The 14,361-nt window shown below is 54.3% G+C and overlaps 6 protein-coding genes across 6 annotated transcripts; 4 read left to right on the forward strand and 2 right to left on the reverse strand.

Annotated features, from left to right (window-relative positions):
• Positions 1 to 292: 292 nt before the first annotated feature.
• Positions 293 to 2,168, forward strand: M409DRAFT_26341 (uncharacterized protein; the record flags this gene model as incomplete). Its single annotated transcript, XM_033808068.1, has 4 exons — positions 293 to 365; positions 435 to 504; positions 607 to 827; positions 880 to 2,168. 4 exons carry the CDS (start codon positions 293 to 295, stop codon positions 2,166 to 2,168), a joined length of 1,653 nt encoding a protein of 550 aa, XP_033664192.1.
• A 331-nt stretch (positions 2,169 to 2,499) lies between these two features.
• Positions 2,500 to 3,930, reverse strand: M409DRAFT_26342 (uncharacterized protein; the record flags this gene model as incomplete). The annotated part of the gene is made up of 1 exon (XM_033808069.1): positions 2,500 to 3,930. The coding sequence occupies one exon, from the start codon at positions 3,928 to 3,930 to the stop codon at positions 2,500 to 2,502; it is 1,431 nt and encodes a 476-aa protein (XP_033664193.1).
• A 2,371-nt stretch (positions 3,931 to 6,301) lies between these two features.
• Positions 6,302 to 9,188, forward strand: M409DRAFT_26343 (glycoside hydrolase family 3 protein; the record flags this gene model as incomplete). Its single annotated transcript, XM_033808070.1, has 8 exons — positions 6,302 to 6,446; positions 6,500 to 6,870; positions 6,923 to 7,013; positions 7,133 to 7,278; positions 7,329 to 8,071; positions 8,129 to 8,228; positions 8,291 to 8,997; positions 9,056 to 9,188. The coding sequence occupies 8 exons, from the start codon at positions 6,302 to 6,304 to the stop codon at positions 9,186 to 9,188; spliced, it is 2,436 nt and encodes an 811-aa protein (XP_033664194.1).
• A 939-nt stretch (positions 9,189 to 10,127) lies between these two features.
• M409DRAFT_26344 (uncharacterized protein) lies at positions 10,128 to 10,796 on the reverse strand (the record flags this gene model as incomplete). The annotated part of the gene is made up of 2 exons (XM_033808071.1): positions 10,128 to 10,651; positions 10,772 to 10,796. 2 exons carry the CDS (start codon positions 10,794 to 10,796, stop codon positions 10,128 to 10,130), a joined length of 549 nt encoding a protein of 182 aa, XP_033664195.1.
• A 1,425-nt stretch (positions 10,797 to 12,221) lies between these two features.
• Positions 12,222 to 12,993, forward strand: M409DRAFT_57594 (uncharacterized protein; the record flags this gene model as incomplete). The annotated part of the gene is made up of 2 exons (XM_033813678.1): positions 12,222 to 12,565; positions 12,624 to 12,993. 2 exons carry the CDS (start codon positions 12,222 to 12,224, stop codon positions 12,991 to 12,993), a joined length of 714 nt encoding a protein of 237 aa, XP_033664196.1.
• A 592-nt stretch (positions 12,994 to 13,585) lies between these two features.
• Positions 13,586 to 14,018, forward strand: M409DRAFT_57595 (uncharacterized protein; the record flags this gene model as incomplete). The annotated part of the gene is made up of 2 exons (XM_033813679.1): positions 13,586 to 13,747; positions 13,794 to 14,018. The coding sequence occupies 2 exons, from the start codon at positions 13,586 to 13,588 to the stop codon at positions 14,016 to 14,018; spliced, it is 387 nt and encodes a 128-aa protein (XP_033664197.1).
• Between the last annotated feature and the right edge of the window lie 343 nt (positions 14,019 to 14,361).

The following is a 14,361-nucleotide window of genomic DNA, read 5'->3' on the forward strand; positions in this document are numbered from 1 at the left end:
AGCCATACCGCCCAGCGCCCGAACATACGACGCCTGCCTCGTCCCGCCGTGCCATTCACCTGTCGCCGCTGTGCTTCGGCCGGCTCTTGCATCATCCCGCAGATCGGATATTGGCGACGAACCTGACCTGACCTGACCAGTGACCAGAGCTTGCAACCACCTCGACCCGCTCAATCCTACTACTGCTCGCCGCGAGTTCTCTGCCTGCACCACCTGCGAAGTTCGAATACCGCACGAATCCGAGTCTTCGTTCCAATTGATCCGCGACACTTTCGCGGAAGCCTAGCCCGCCATGTCCAGCGTCTTACGCAGCGTCAAGAATGTCACCAAGGGCTACTCGTCTGTCCAGGTCAAGGTGCGAAATGGTATGTCTGAGCTGTACTGGCCTGTAAAATGCTTGCGATAAAAGACGGGAAGCTAATCGCGCATTACAGCGACCAGCAACGACCCATGGGGTCCCACCGGGACAGACATGGCAGACATTGCCAAAATCACTTTCAACAGGTAAATCAGATCGTCCGCCATGTTACTCGCCGCTCGCAAATACCACACGCCATTGCGCCACGCCAGTCTCTGACCATTCGCTAATACTTCATTCCGCGACAGCTCCACCGACTTCTACGAGGTTATGGACATGCTTGACAAGCGATTGAACGACAAGGGAAAGAACTGGAGACACGTACTGAAGAGCTTGAAAGTGTTGGACTACTGCTTGCACGAGGGTTCTGAGCTGGTCGTGACGTGGGCGAGGAAGAACATCTACATCATCAAGACTTTGCGCGAATTCATCCACATTGACGAGGATGGCCGAGATGTTGGCGCAAGCAGTAAGACCAAACCTCAAAACACGTACATGCTGCGCATACTGATGTTTCCCAGTTCGAGCTTCTGCAAAAGAGCTTACTTCTTTGATCCTGGACGAAGAGCGCCTGCGAGCCGAAAGAGCAAATCGTGGGTCGTGGAAATCACGCGTTACTGGACTCGAAGACTTCGGGCTAGGAGGAGAGCCAAACCAGGAACAGCGACGCCGCCGTGATCAGCGCAACCGAACTGCCAACGACGATGACGATCTCGAGTACCGACTTGCGATTGAGGCGTCCAAGAACGAGGCCGAGGCGGATGCAGCGAGGAGAGCGACCAGCTCGCATGGCGCAGGAGTGGACAACGATGATGATCTTGCCAAAGCGATCAAGCTCAGCAGAGAAGAAGAAGAGCTTCGAAAGAGGCAACTTGAAGACCAACAGCAAGAGAATCTGCTTTTCGACGACACCCCAGCCCAACAACCTCAACCAACCGGTTTCAACCAGGGGTACCAGCAGCAAGCTCAAGTGGATTGGTTTGGAAACCCTGTGCAAGGGCAACCCACTGGATACTACGACAACGCCTACAACCAGCCCACTGGCATCCAGCCACAGCAGACCGCTTTCCAGAACGGATACGGGGGTGGATTTGGGTATCAGCAGCCGCAGCAGACTGGATTCGAGCAAATGCAACAGCCACAACAGCAATTCATCCAGCCTCAGAACACTTACAATCCATGGGCTCAGCAGATGAACGGTTTCGGCCAACAGCAACAGCAGCAGCCCATCCAGGAGCAATCAACTGCTCAGCCTGGCTCAAATAACCCATGGGCATCGAACAACACTCAGTCGCCGATTGGGGCCCAACCGACTGGATCCAACAACCCATTCGCCAGCAGGACCCAACAAACTACACACCAATCTAGCTTTGGCAAGCCTACCCTTTCGACTTTGCAAGAGCAACAAACCGCGAACCAATTCAACACCCGTCCAAACCCTATCCAGAACTTCGCTGCGCCCATTCAACAGTCACCAATCCAACCACAACAAACCCAGCAACAGAGGCCACCACATGATCCCTACGCTGCCAAGCTCAACAATCTACTTGCAACCGGCGAGGGTCAAGATACTTTCGGCAACGTTGGAGACCTGCGTATCCCTGCGCAACACACTGCTCCAGGCACTTTCATCAATTCGATGGGTACTGGAAGGACTGGCAACAACCCTTTCTTCTCACAAGCCCCAGCGCCTCAACAATTCCCTGCGCAAACTGGACCAGCGACTGGATTTGGTGGGAACAACCCATTCGGATCAAGGCCTCCTCAGCAGCAAACCCAGGGACAGGGCGGCAGCTTGATCGACTTATAGAACGAAGCACCATGGCCTTGCAGACAAACATAGCATTGGTGGCAGATTGAAAGCTACTTCGAAAAAAGCGAGCTACCCCCTTTTCATTCCAGCATCACGACTGCTTTCTGGTTTTTCATCGTACGGATACCCTTCCTCTGGGATTGTCCTTTTGCTTGTGTGGAAGATGTGGTGGAGGATTTGACTCTCTTAGGTATGGCATATGGGATGGAATGGGGAACTAGCAAGGAAGGAAGTGCTTCATAGAATGAAAGTTCATTTTCCAGGCACGAAACTTGATCTTCTCAGCTACCTAACATGCATCTCTGACTGATATGGGACATGCTATGCGTCATTTGCCCTTCTCCCCCGTCTCCAACAACGTAAAGTACTTCGACCACGTCTCATCCTTATAAAACCCCTCCACCTCCTCCTCCAACAGCCCCACATGCACATCACACCCCCTCCCATCCATAAACCTGGGCCCGACAAAATGCGCCCTCTGAAACGCCGCCCCGAAAGCCCCGATATCCGTCGACGTGAAATGCTTCACGTTCCCCAGCGCGGGACCGAAATCATAACCTAGCAATTCCGAGTGATAGAAGGAGGTTATGGCGAGGATCTCGGGCGAGTTGGCCTCCGTGATGGCCCACCAGTGGAGAGAGTACGGGTCCTTGCGTCGGATCGTCGAGATGCCCGTCATGTACTCGCGGTTGACGGTGTTGAGGGCGGAGCGGATTTTGGCCGCGAGGGCGGGGGCGGAGTCGTCTTTCAAAATCTCCGCGGAGGGCGAGGCTTGCGCTTGGATGAAGTAGACGCAGTTGCCGATCCAGTCTTTCGGGAGGCCGATGTGGCGGCGGGCGTTGTGGGGGACCGTGAAGGTCGAGAGGGTCGAGGGGTCGAGCTCGCCGGTCGCGGTGCGGGTTTTGATTAGCGTGCGCCAGAGGAGGGCGGAGATGGCGTCGTGCGTGGAGACGGGCATGTCCCGGCTGCAGTAGTCTTTGAGGGCTTGGGCTTTGTCGTTGGTGAGGCGGAAGTAGGCTGGGACGAAGCGCGGTGGGGGTTTCGGGGCTTCGCCGTTGGCCTCCGGGGGTGCTTCGTCGTGTTTGGTGTTGGGGTTGAAGATTTGGTCGACGATGCTGTGGGCGGGGTGGTCTTTGAGGTCGGTTTTGCCGCCGTTGAGGGAGGCCATCGTGCTGCGGTCGGTGTCGAGCTTGCGGGGTGGGAGGTCGCCGGTGATTGAGAAGGCTTTTTTGCATTCGTCTCCTAGGGCGCGGGTGATGCTGTTCATGCCATTACCGTCGGTCAGGCGGTGGTATAGACAGACGCTTAGGAGAACGCCTCCTTCGATCATGCTGAGCTGGTACACTGATTCCGACTGGGGTTCCGGCATGACCGCCGCGTTGACGGGCATAAAGGCTGAATCCTTGAAAAATGATAGTGGAAACCCGGCTTTTTCCAGCTCCTTGTAAGATTGGGTGGTCTTTCTCATGTCTTTGATCACCAATTCGACGCCTTTGCCTTTCACCATTGCCCGCCAAGGTTGTTTGGGGTCGTGAGGAGCCGCATTCTGCAACACTACAGCGTCGGCCGCGAGTTCTGGTGTTCCTAGCACCAACGCCTTGAGTCCGCGCTCAACAACGTCTATGGCTTTCTCATGGCTGGAGCCTTCTGGCAACTCGAAGCACAAAACTCGGCGAGAGTAGAGGCCTGGAAGCCAGACATCGCTGTACTGGAGGTCGACCTTCGGCTCGGCGCCTGGGATGTATATGGTCTTGTCCATGTCAATGAACGACTCGAAGTCCTAGCTGTGTCGGTTGTGTGGTAGACGAGCTCAGTGTAAAGCAGTCGCAGCTTTTGTGAAATTATCGCGAAGGAATCTTGCGGTAATAAAAGATGACAATGATGCTGCAGACTGCCTTGCTTTTGGGAGCTGCTCACCTGCGTATGCTGGTCTATGTTCGGGCTCTATGCGACTTACAATCTCCATGCATGCTGCTTTCAGCCGTAGTGAGATTCAGGGCACGAAGCCGAAGTCCACATTCTTGTAAGCATTAAGCTTTGAAAGGCGTTTTTAGCGTCGTGCCTTCCTGTCGTCAGACATTCTTCTGGGCAGGCGCTCGCGTTCAGATTGGTATGGCCGTTGGCGGCACTATAGCGCTGAAACGGATCCCACTGCGGCTGACTTGTCAGACCTCTTGATAGTCACCGTTCTTCACGAGTCGTCTGCCGAACCGAACTGACTAAGAAATCCCAGTCCGCCAAGATACGGATGAGATGTACGTCAGCTGCGTAGTAACCCAGAATATCCGATCCCGAGAATGCGAAGCTGTGTCTCGTTCAGCTGGCTCGCCAGACATCTTCAATATAGGGCCTGGTCAAGGTTCCGAATAGAGCTCGATCACATTGGCGTGCGAGTGGGCTTGTAGTCTTCGGTCGCGTATATGCCCCCATTGTGTTCATTGGCAGATCATCCAAAGGGAGTCAAGGTGCCACGTAGGTCGTGTCGCACTTTCTACCACATGGAGGGACGGCGAATACCCGATGGCATCGCTCTGAGGATGGTTGCATTCAATCCATAGGAACGCGTCCAATGTGCCGTAATGGTCTCCTTGCGGTCGATAGTTCTGGCTCATGACTTGCCGTACGGCTCCTGGCTCGATCTCGGCCACGCATCGCGAAGAAATCTTTGGGGTTCATCTCGTGTCCTCTGGGAGACCAATTGCCCAAAGCAAAGTTGATAGGAGAGAGCTTTAATGTTGTGGTCGCGAGGCGTGTCTTCAGAAGGTTGAAGCTTGGTCGGCCCGAAGTCTGTGCTGTTTTCTTGGCATCGACTGCACCTCTTCAACTTCCCATTCGTCACCCACCACCCATCTCATGCTCTTGAGTCGTTTTCCCCATGACCGTGTCCGTGCTTGGCGGACATACGTCCTCAAAGTAAAGGCACGCCGTACGGATATCTGATGAGCAAGGCCGACTCCGCGTTGACGTGCTTGACATCATGCTGCTCACCAGTTACGGGCCCTCTTGAGCTGCCAGGACTTGTCGTGAGCTTCGAGTCAACAGCGATGCCAATGAGATCGAACATCTCCTGATGGTAATTCGCAATGGCCCCGTGACGAGGTCTCTGCCAAAATGAAGAATCTCGCCTGCAATGCCGGCTCGGACACATTGTCGGCTACTGCAGGCGATTGACCATCAATTCAACTCCTCGTCACGCAACTCTTGGCCAGCGCCTGATCATGCGGAAAGAATCCACCTCATACTCCCATTTTCGCGGCTGAAATCATCGGCAATTGAGTCTTTCTACTCTGCGGCTCTCCGCGCAGGTTCTTCAACCGCTAGGAAGACAATAAGCCGAGACCGACGGTAGAAGTCCGGCCCCAACTGCAAAATACCCACGCTACTGTGGAAACTGGAGTCTGGAGACTGGAGAGAACACGCGATCGCGGAGACGAGCCACGAGGTTGCAGCGAACCCCCGGCCATCTCGACTGGTCTGTCTCACATTCTTCTGACCATGCTGTGCGAATGCGAACACTTTCAAGCCATTGATCAATCAAGACTCTTCAAGGAACAGTATTTCAATCTGCAGGAGCTGGAGATGTCGTCCAAATAGACTTCAACAGTGGCGCGAATAGGTCACCATCACATGCTGTGACAAGCAGCCTTCATCGACGAAGGCTTCTCGGTCCTAGTCTCCGCCGGCGCCGAACATTCGTATGGACACGTTCCCCACTTGAGCCGCCCGAAGTCCATGGTATACATCGCTTGTCCTTTTCCAACACATATAGACGATTGCCAAGGGACTACAGCAACGCCTCTTTCCTCATATTGGACAATGCCCGACAGGTACGGCGCAGGTGACCATCATAGCGGTCTTAGCTGCCCCGCGGTCGAACAATTTCTTCGACGATTCCGTCAGTGTGGAAGGCCAGTCGCACTTCGAGGGGTCGTGATGCTTGGGCTCGTGTTCAAGTGGCCATTTAAAGGCTCAAGTGAGGAGTTAGGTGACATCCGTGGGCCAGTGTAGCAGCCGAAGATGAATTGGCCCGGACTATATAGTCCTAAAGGCCGCCCAGGTTAGATTGGATTCTGTCTCGTACTTCAGAGTCGCTGCGAACGGCGCTCCCATCGAACTGACAGAAATTCAACATGGGTTGCACGTTTGACAAGATCGGAGTAGCGGCAGCGCTGTTGGCCACCTTTTCGACCGTTTCTGGTCAGAATGGCTCGACATCTACTGGCCCGGTCTGGAGCCACGAGGACTTTACCACCAGTCCTCCGGTCTACCCCTCGCGTGAGTATTTTACTCTGTTCGTGTTCGACTGCGAAGCTGACATACCTCGCAAGCAAACATCACCGGATTAGTCTGGGAAGATGCGTTCGAGCGTGCAAAAGCCTGGGTTGCGCAACTCACTCTGGACGAGAAAGCACATCTAGTCACCGGAACCGAAGGTCCTTGTGTTGGAAACATCGCCCCAATTCCGAGACTTAACTTCACTGGACTCTGTCTGCAAGATGGTCCTCTAGCGATTAGACAAGCTAGTTACGCATCTGTCTTCCCAGCTGGGCTTACAGTCGCTGCAGCATGGGACAGGAAGCTGGCGTATACAAGAGGCCTGCAAATTGGTGAGGAATACAAGGGCAAGGGCTCTCATGTGGTATTGGGCCCTGTCGCTGGCCCTCTCGGACGCAGTGGGTATGCTGGCCGCAATTGGGAGGTATGTATTCTGCCAGAACCCTATGTAAGGAAAAGCTTACGATACTGGCCAGGGCTTTTCGCCAGATCCATATCTCACCGGTGTGTTTATGGAGGAGACTATCTGGGGTCACCAAGATGCTGGAGTTCAAGCGTGTTCTAAGCGTAAGTGACCAGCCCTCCGAAGCTGTTCTTTCAGCTAATATAACTTCGCAGATTACATTGGCAATGGCACGTATATTCCAGCTCTACTACGGAGAGTAGTACTGACTCTCTTCCTACAGAGCAAGAGACCCAGCGAAACCCAACCACCAGCCCTAACAACCAGACAATCGAAGCCATCTCGGCCAATATCGACGATCGAACTCTGCACGAGCTTTACCTATGGCCGTTCGCCAATGCTGTCCACAGTGGCACTGCTTCCATCATGGTATGTAGTCATCTCAATCCAGAGAGCAGCGGCAGTCTGATCATAAGTAGTGCTCATACAACCGCCTCAATGCATCGTACGGTTGCCAGAATAGCAAGCTTCTCAACGGCGTACTGAAAGAAGAGCTTGGATTTCAAGGGTGGGTCGTGTCGGACTGGATGGCCACTCATGCGGGCTACCACGCTGCCGAAGCAGGATTGGACATGAACATGCCTGGTGGGATCCAGTTCTCTCAATCAGTTCCGTCCCTGTGGGGAGCGAACCTCACGATCAGCGTCAACAACGGAAGCTTGGCTGAGAGTCGTTTGGACGACGCAGTACTGCGCATAATCACGCCCTACTTCTGGCTCGGCCAGGACAAAGATTTCCCAGCGATCGATGGTGACACTCCAGGAACGCAGCGAACTTGGAACACGAACACTTACCGTTACAACTTCACATACGGACCATCTTCTGTCGATGTCAGGGACAACCACCACGAACTGATTCGCGAGATCGGTGCCGCCGGAACAGTGCTCTTAAAGAACACCAACAATACCTTGCCTCTCAAGTCGCCAAGGAACATCGGAGTCTTTGGCAACGATGCCGCTGATCTGATCGACGGATTATATTTTGCGACGCTGACCAAGGAGTTGGGCTTCGAGCAGGGTATCCTACCGGTCGCTGGAGGCTCCGGAACTGGACGTCTCACTTACGTCGTGACGCCTCTCGAGGCGATCAAGGCAAAGGTTGGCAATGATGCTCTTGTGCAATATGTCACCAACAACACTTACATCACCGAGGATCAAGGATGGTAAGCCTCGAATTCGGCAACGCCTTCAAGAGATTGCACACTCATGTCTGCCAACAGGTCTATCATTTACCCAACGCCGCCAGATGTCTGCATTGTTTTCCTAAACACGTGGGCATCAGAGGCGTACGATCGCACAACTTTGCTTGTTGACTGGAACGTAAGTCTATCGTACAACGCCAAAACCACGCAAGAAGTATGGAGATAACACATCTTTTGTAGGGAACTGCCGTCGTTGAGAAGGTTGCCGCCAACTGCCCCAACACCGTCGTCGTCACACACTCATCCGGCCTCAACGTCCTTCCCTTCGCCGACCACCCCAATGTCACCGCCATCCTGGCTGCTCACTTGTCTGGTCAAGAGGTTGGAAACAGCATTGTCGACATCCTCTGGGGAGACGTCAACCCAAGCGGCAAACTTCCATACACCATTACTCACGAGGAACATGATTATGCCTTCGCAGACATCGTCAACTCAACTGAGCTCCTGGAGACCGAAGACCCCAACGCATGGCAACAGGACTTCACTGAGCGCCTGCTGATCGACTACCGTCACTTCGACCACTTCAACCTCTCCGTCCAGTACGAGTTCGGCTTTGGTCTCTCCTACACCACCTTCTCCCTCGGCGAAGTCATCGTGGAGACCCTAGCAGAAAACATCGCAGCCGAGCCCGAAGATCTGGACATCCTCCCCGGCGGCAACCCAGCCCTCTGGGACAAGCTCTACAAGATCACCACCTCAGTCACCAACACCGGCTCGGTAGCCGGCGCCACCGTACCCCAGCTCTACCTCGGCCTCCCCCAAATCCCCAACGAAGCCACCACACCCGTCAAAGCCCTCCGCGGGTTCGACAAGGTCTTCCTTGAACTGGGCGAGACCAAAGAAGTGACTTTCGAGCTCGCCCGTCGCGATATCTCGTACTGGAATACGTAAGTATTTGTCTTCACCACTGCAGAACAGAGAAAGGCTAATCAGGGCGGTGTATAGCTTCACCCAGCAATGGACCATCGCCCCTGGCGCTGTCACCGCGCACGTCGGTTTCTCCAGCAGGGATATCCAGGCCACGACGACGTTCACGCCTATTGCTGCTGCTGCGGGCTACAGGCCTCGCAGAGTTTGAGCATAGGGAATAGTCAGCGTCTCTCCGTCTTTGGGCGACAGACAGATCATGAAGAGGCTTTGCGGATCGTTCCGTTGGTCCATGAACGGTGGGGATAATGTCTTACGAGGAAAAGCATAGATGATATGACTTGATGAATCGACCCTCCTTCAAAACGGCTTTTTAGTTACAGTATCCATTTAGCTGTCTTTGATGAATCCAGCAAAATCTTCTTCATTTCTCTCCATCGTAGCCCATGGGGGCAGTTCAACAAGACTGTTGGATTGTTCCGTCGATTACCATCGCCGGGGATAAGATGTTCACAGGAAGACAAGGCATATGTGGACGACATCATGAATGCTTCTTTTCAGTCCATGAGAAGAAGGATACCAGTGCCATAACCGAATACATCCATTCCTATCCTTTCCATTCAAAGCTAGCATGCACTTAACGACAGTATCTGTACAAGACAACATCCATCATCCATCACCCACCAAAACCCCCTCCCCGAAACAAAACAGAAAGACCCAGAAGAACCAAAATAGAGAAATCTTTCAAAAAATAATTTCATATCTTTTCTCATTCATCTCATCTCATCTCATTTCGTTCAATGCACATGCATGCCGCTGTACTGTTTTCTTCACCCAGCAAAATGCATCTTATCAACTTCAAAGAAAACAATTGCCGTCATCCGTCATGATTTGCCTTGAAGACCCGTATGCAAAAGCAATGTGTAGCCGTCATCCCAAAACAGTGGTTCATTAGAGTCGTCAAAATATGCCTCGCGGCATCCTCTCGAAAACAACGAGCAAGCAAGCAAGCAAAAATGCCGAAACGTGCAGAAAATCCAGGAGGTGTAGGCGATGGATGCGTATAAGATAAGTCGTCAGCGGCCGTCATGTCGTATTTCGTCGTCGTCGATGTTGGTCTTTCAAATGCGTAGATCATTCGTTGGTGGACTCATTGCCAACCACTCTCCCTCAAACACCACGCACAACGTCCATAAGCCCGCACGGGTGCCCGACGACATAAACATATGTACGCCTCGTCCTTGGTCGGTCTTCTCATCGCAGGCTTGGGGACTTGTGCCGTGACCTGCTGCATTTGCTGCTCGAATCCACTCTCCATACTCCGCGGGCTATTCCCCCCACTGCTCGTGCCATCCGTGCTGCCAGTATCATAGCTCGCCCCAGAGCTGCGATTGCTCCTTCTCCCCGTGCCAATGGCAACGGGCAAGCCCTGGATTGCACCACCAGACGTTCTTTGGCCGGGTCGTTGACCGGGGAACATGCCATCGTTGACGGAGAAGTTGCGGCAGATCATGTAGGCTTTTTGGGCGGCGCCGTCGCGGGCGAGGGCTTCGGAGGCGTAGGGCACTTCGGTGGTGTATTCGCGGTTATTGACGCGGACTTTGCAGTAGTGACCGTTGCGGTTGCGGTAGGGCTCGTAGAGAGGGTCGGGCCATTGGCGGCGTTGGCACACGCCTGTAGGGTGAAGCGAGGATGTCAGTCATTGATCGAAGAGGGTTGTCGTATTGGTGAAGCCCAGCATATATCCACTATGCAATGGCGTCTGAATGTAGATAGTCGAGGGCATCGACTTACTGGACAGGTACATCGTGTAGAACATGTTGGCTCCAATCAGGACAGATGAGGCGTCGACGGGGAGGGAAGGCGAGTGGTCTAGTGTGGACTCTTTCCAGTGGATGGCTTGCGGGTATGTGCTTAAAGCGTCTTCACGCTTGCTCGTAGGGGCGTTGCACAGCAGTTCGTCGATCCGAGAATGAACGGGCACCAATGCCAGTGAGCCACGGTAGTCGAAAGAGCTAAGCGGTGTAGTCGGAGGCGTTGTCGACGGCAGGGAGAGTTGAAGGGACTTTATGTGAGAGGCCAAAAGCATACAAGGTCCACGATAATCGAGTCCGGCTGTGTATATGTATATATTGATCTTGGGGGACGGGGAGCAACTAAACATGAGTTGAGGAAAGCAACACTCTCACCCGAGAGGATACCGGTGAGGAGGGTACTTACGCACCTACAAGGCCCAGCAGAACGGACATGGCCAAAGGAACGAAATGAAAGAAGCTGCAATGTTGTCGAAGGCTACCCGGAAGCCAGGCCCCATACTTGATGTGTTGGCGCACGTTTCGGCCAGAGGATGTTGATGATCGAGACGCGGAGAGCATGAGCTCCGCAGGTAACAACAATATCTAGGCGCAGATCGAGATGCCCCCAGCTCGCACACCATGGCGGAAGTTTCGAGCGAGGATCATGTGCCTGTCAAAGCGTCAGGTACGGGAGGCCCGAGGGCAGCAAGTGGTGGTGAGGACGACCACTATGTCGTGCAGCGCTTCATGCCTCGAACTGGTGTGGGCTCGGGAAAGATGAGAGCAGGTGCAGTGCTATGCTGTGGGCAGATGCTAACCAGCACCTGGGAACGTTGGGCTCTCCGCAGCACGGTTCCCACGCATTCGATAGCGCCAGAGGGTGCGCGCGAGCGCTAGGGGTTGCAGCTGTGAATGCGGACGACGGGGACTACTGCAGAGCTCGACCACGTCAAAGACGCTGATCCTTGTGGCATCCACGCTGTGGTGTCCGTTCCAGCCAGGCTCACCAAGGGATGTTGGGCGCACTGCCGCGCGATCAGACGGGCCATGACGTCCATGCAGTGAGCGGTGGGCGCGCGGGACGAGAGGGGGTGCATCAAACAGGATTCTGCTGTGCTATGATCTGGTGGTGAGATGCTGGATCCACGGGCAATGCGAGGGAGGAGGAGTCGGCCATCATCAACCATGGCTGGCGACAAGCTCGAGCAAACCACACGAGACTGAATGCCGGGAGCGGCAGTGCGCAACCGAGGGCAGGCTGTCGTTGGTGGACGGGCGTTGCGGTTGATGTGTTGTCAACTGAACAGCGTCGAGCGGATGCAGCCACTGCCGCCATCAATGCCAAAGCAAAGGGTCCAGCAGCTCCAGCATCATGACGAGGACCCGCCAACCAGACCAGAGGCAAATCCCCGGAGCGGACAGCGGTGCTCCTGCCAAATCGCATCGACATGCCGTGGGATAGAGTTTACAGAGCGGCGGTGGGTTTGATGGGCAGTACCAGCGACGTACCGCTCTGTTGCACCGAAACCGCCACGACGAAAACTCGAGGCCCTCGCAGCAGCGAATGCCCCAGCAACCTCATTCTCCCGTGCATGACAATTGCATTCTCAGCGGTGGCGGTGGGAGTGGAGCTCGTCAACATGCCCATGCTCTCTCTGGCATTGGAAAAGTTGCATGAACCGGGCGAATTTGCGGCATGCGCTCATTTGCTGAGACCGAGCTGCAGAACTGCAAGGCCACGGTCTGATATGCACGTCAACGCAAAGCGCTCGATCGGTGCTGGAGCAGCCAAGTGAGCCAAAACCTTCCCGTTCCCGGCATGGTCGTAGTGGGAAGCACAGCAGCAGTAGTCTGATACCTGCGATACCGTACCTCGTCGACGGGGCGGGCCTCGATTACAAGTCTCCGGACAGCGTGTGGTGCGCTGGCGAGGCTTCTAGCCGTGTAGTAAAACGTGGACGACGTGATTGTGCTGGGAGAGGGTCGAAAGACGGGCCCATCTCTCGCGTGGAGGCATGTGCTGGGCGTTTCAACAACCGGCTCCGTGCCACCAAGCACGATATCTCCTGGAGCCCGATACCGACGACGACGACTGGCACGCACTGCTATGAGGCATTTGCGCCTATGGCGCTTATAATTGCGGAGAAGGATCCTTGGTCTACCTGCTGCACGTTCGAAGCGGTGAGACCCGCTCCAGCAGGGCAGCTGTTGCCAGTATAAAATTAGCAGGTGAATGTTTCGACGCGGCCGCTGTGGAATGAAGACCGGGTTGAAAATGGACGCGTCTGGTCCCCCGGCATCCAAGTGAAGTCGAAAATGGAGGTGAATGTTTCAAATTGGGGGTGTCGTTGTTGTTGTTTGGCAGTGGATGGGTTGAGCACCAAACTCTCGTCTAGCTGCATTACCGAACGGCAGATGGCCCGATATGCCAAGCAAAGTCACGGGACCGACTCCTCCTAAGTGAAACTCCATGTTCCACTCGCCTTCTTCGCTTACACCGCGACTCCCGACGAGACACATCGCCATAACGGCCAGTACGGCCGACGGCAGACGGCAGAGTCATCGTCTTGCAAGACCATCAATCTCTAGACCTCATGATTCATCATCTGGGGGCACCCAGGAGGGGCAAAGCAGCCACAGCGGTGAAGATGAGAGGCATCAATAGCTCGAAGTCTAATCCATCTGCCGTCCACTACAGGTGTCGCTGACCGGCCGGCGACTGCAGAATGTAGACGATTACTCGAGGTAGGAAGCGAAATCACCGCAGGATCATTGGAGCTGAATTGACCGCACTCCCACGAGCATTTCGTCAATGTTCACCACATCTCCCACCGGCAAAGAATACACCCTCGGCGGCAAGGACAAGAACGGCACCATGACCATCCAACGCATCACCTGCTTCAAAGTCATCAACGAAGCTGATGTCCAGCCGATCTTGGACCAGTACAAAGTTCTCGCGGCTGAGAACCAGAAGGTGCTTAGAATCAACCAAACAACGAAACTTTTGCAGTAGCTCACAGAACGTGCCAAAACAGGACGGCAAACCCTACATCCTCGACATCCAAGCCTACAAGACCATCTCCGACCCTCGAAGTCAAGGCTACTCGATCGTTGCATGGACGAAGTTTAAAGATCTGGAGGATATGAAGTACTACGATTCGGAGTGCGAGGCGCATAAGAAGCTGAAGCAGTCGTCCGCGGGGAAGGTGGAAGTTCCGCCGTTGACGATGTACATGGAGGGATAGGGGAAGTGAAGATGGTCACGCGACATGATTCGAGACGAGAATATGAAACGTCCGGTGTGAAGGAGGTGGTGTATATAACGGACGTGAGAGATATAGAGCGAAGAAGCAGGACTGCAAAGTCCGAGTGCCAGCACACTGGTGACTGAAACACACATACATATTGAAGAAGTGAAGTCTCATACATTGCCTCAAAAGCCACAGGAAAGCACAACATGCCCCCATCGAACACACATCACGCCAAAAGATCAAGCCATCGCGAGAGCCTCTCCTCGCCTCTCCGTGCTCCCCAAACCTCCAAGCCACCAAGTGTCAAACACAACATATCCAGACGTCTTAACTGCAA

Source organism: Zasmidium cellare (assembly GCF_010093935.1).
Source record: "Zasmidium cellare ATCC 36951 unplaced genomic scaffold M409scaffold_31, whole genome shotgun sequence".
NCBI lineage: Eukaryota > Fungi > Ascomycota > Dothideomycetes > Mycosphaerellales > Mycosphaerellaceae > Zasmidium > Zasmidium cellare.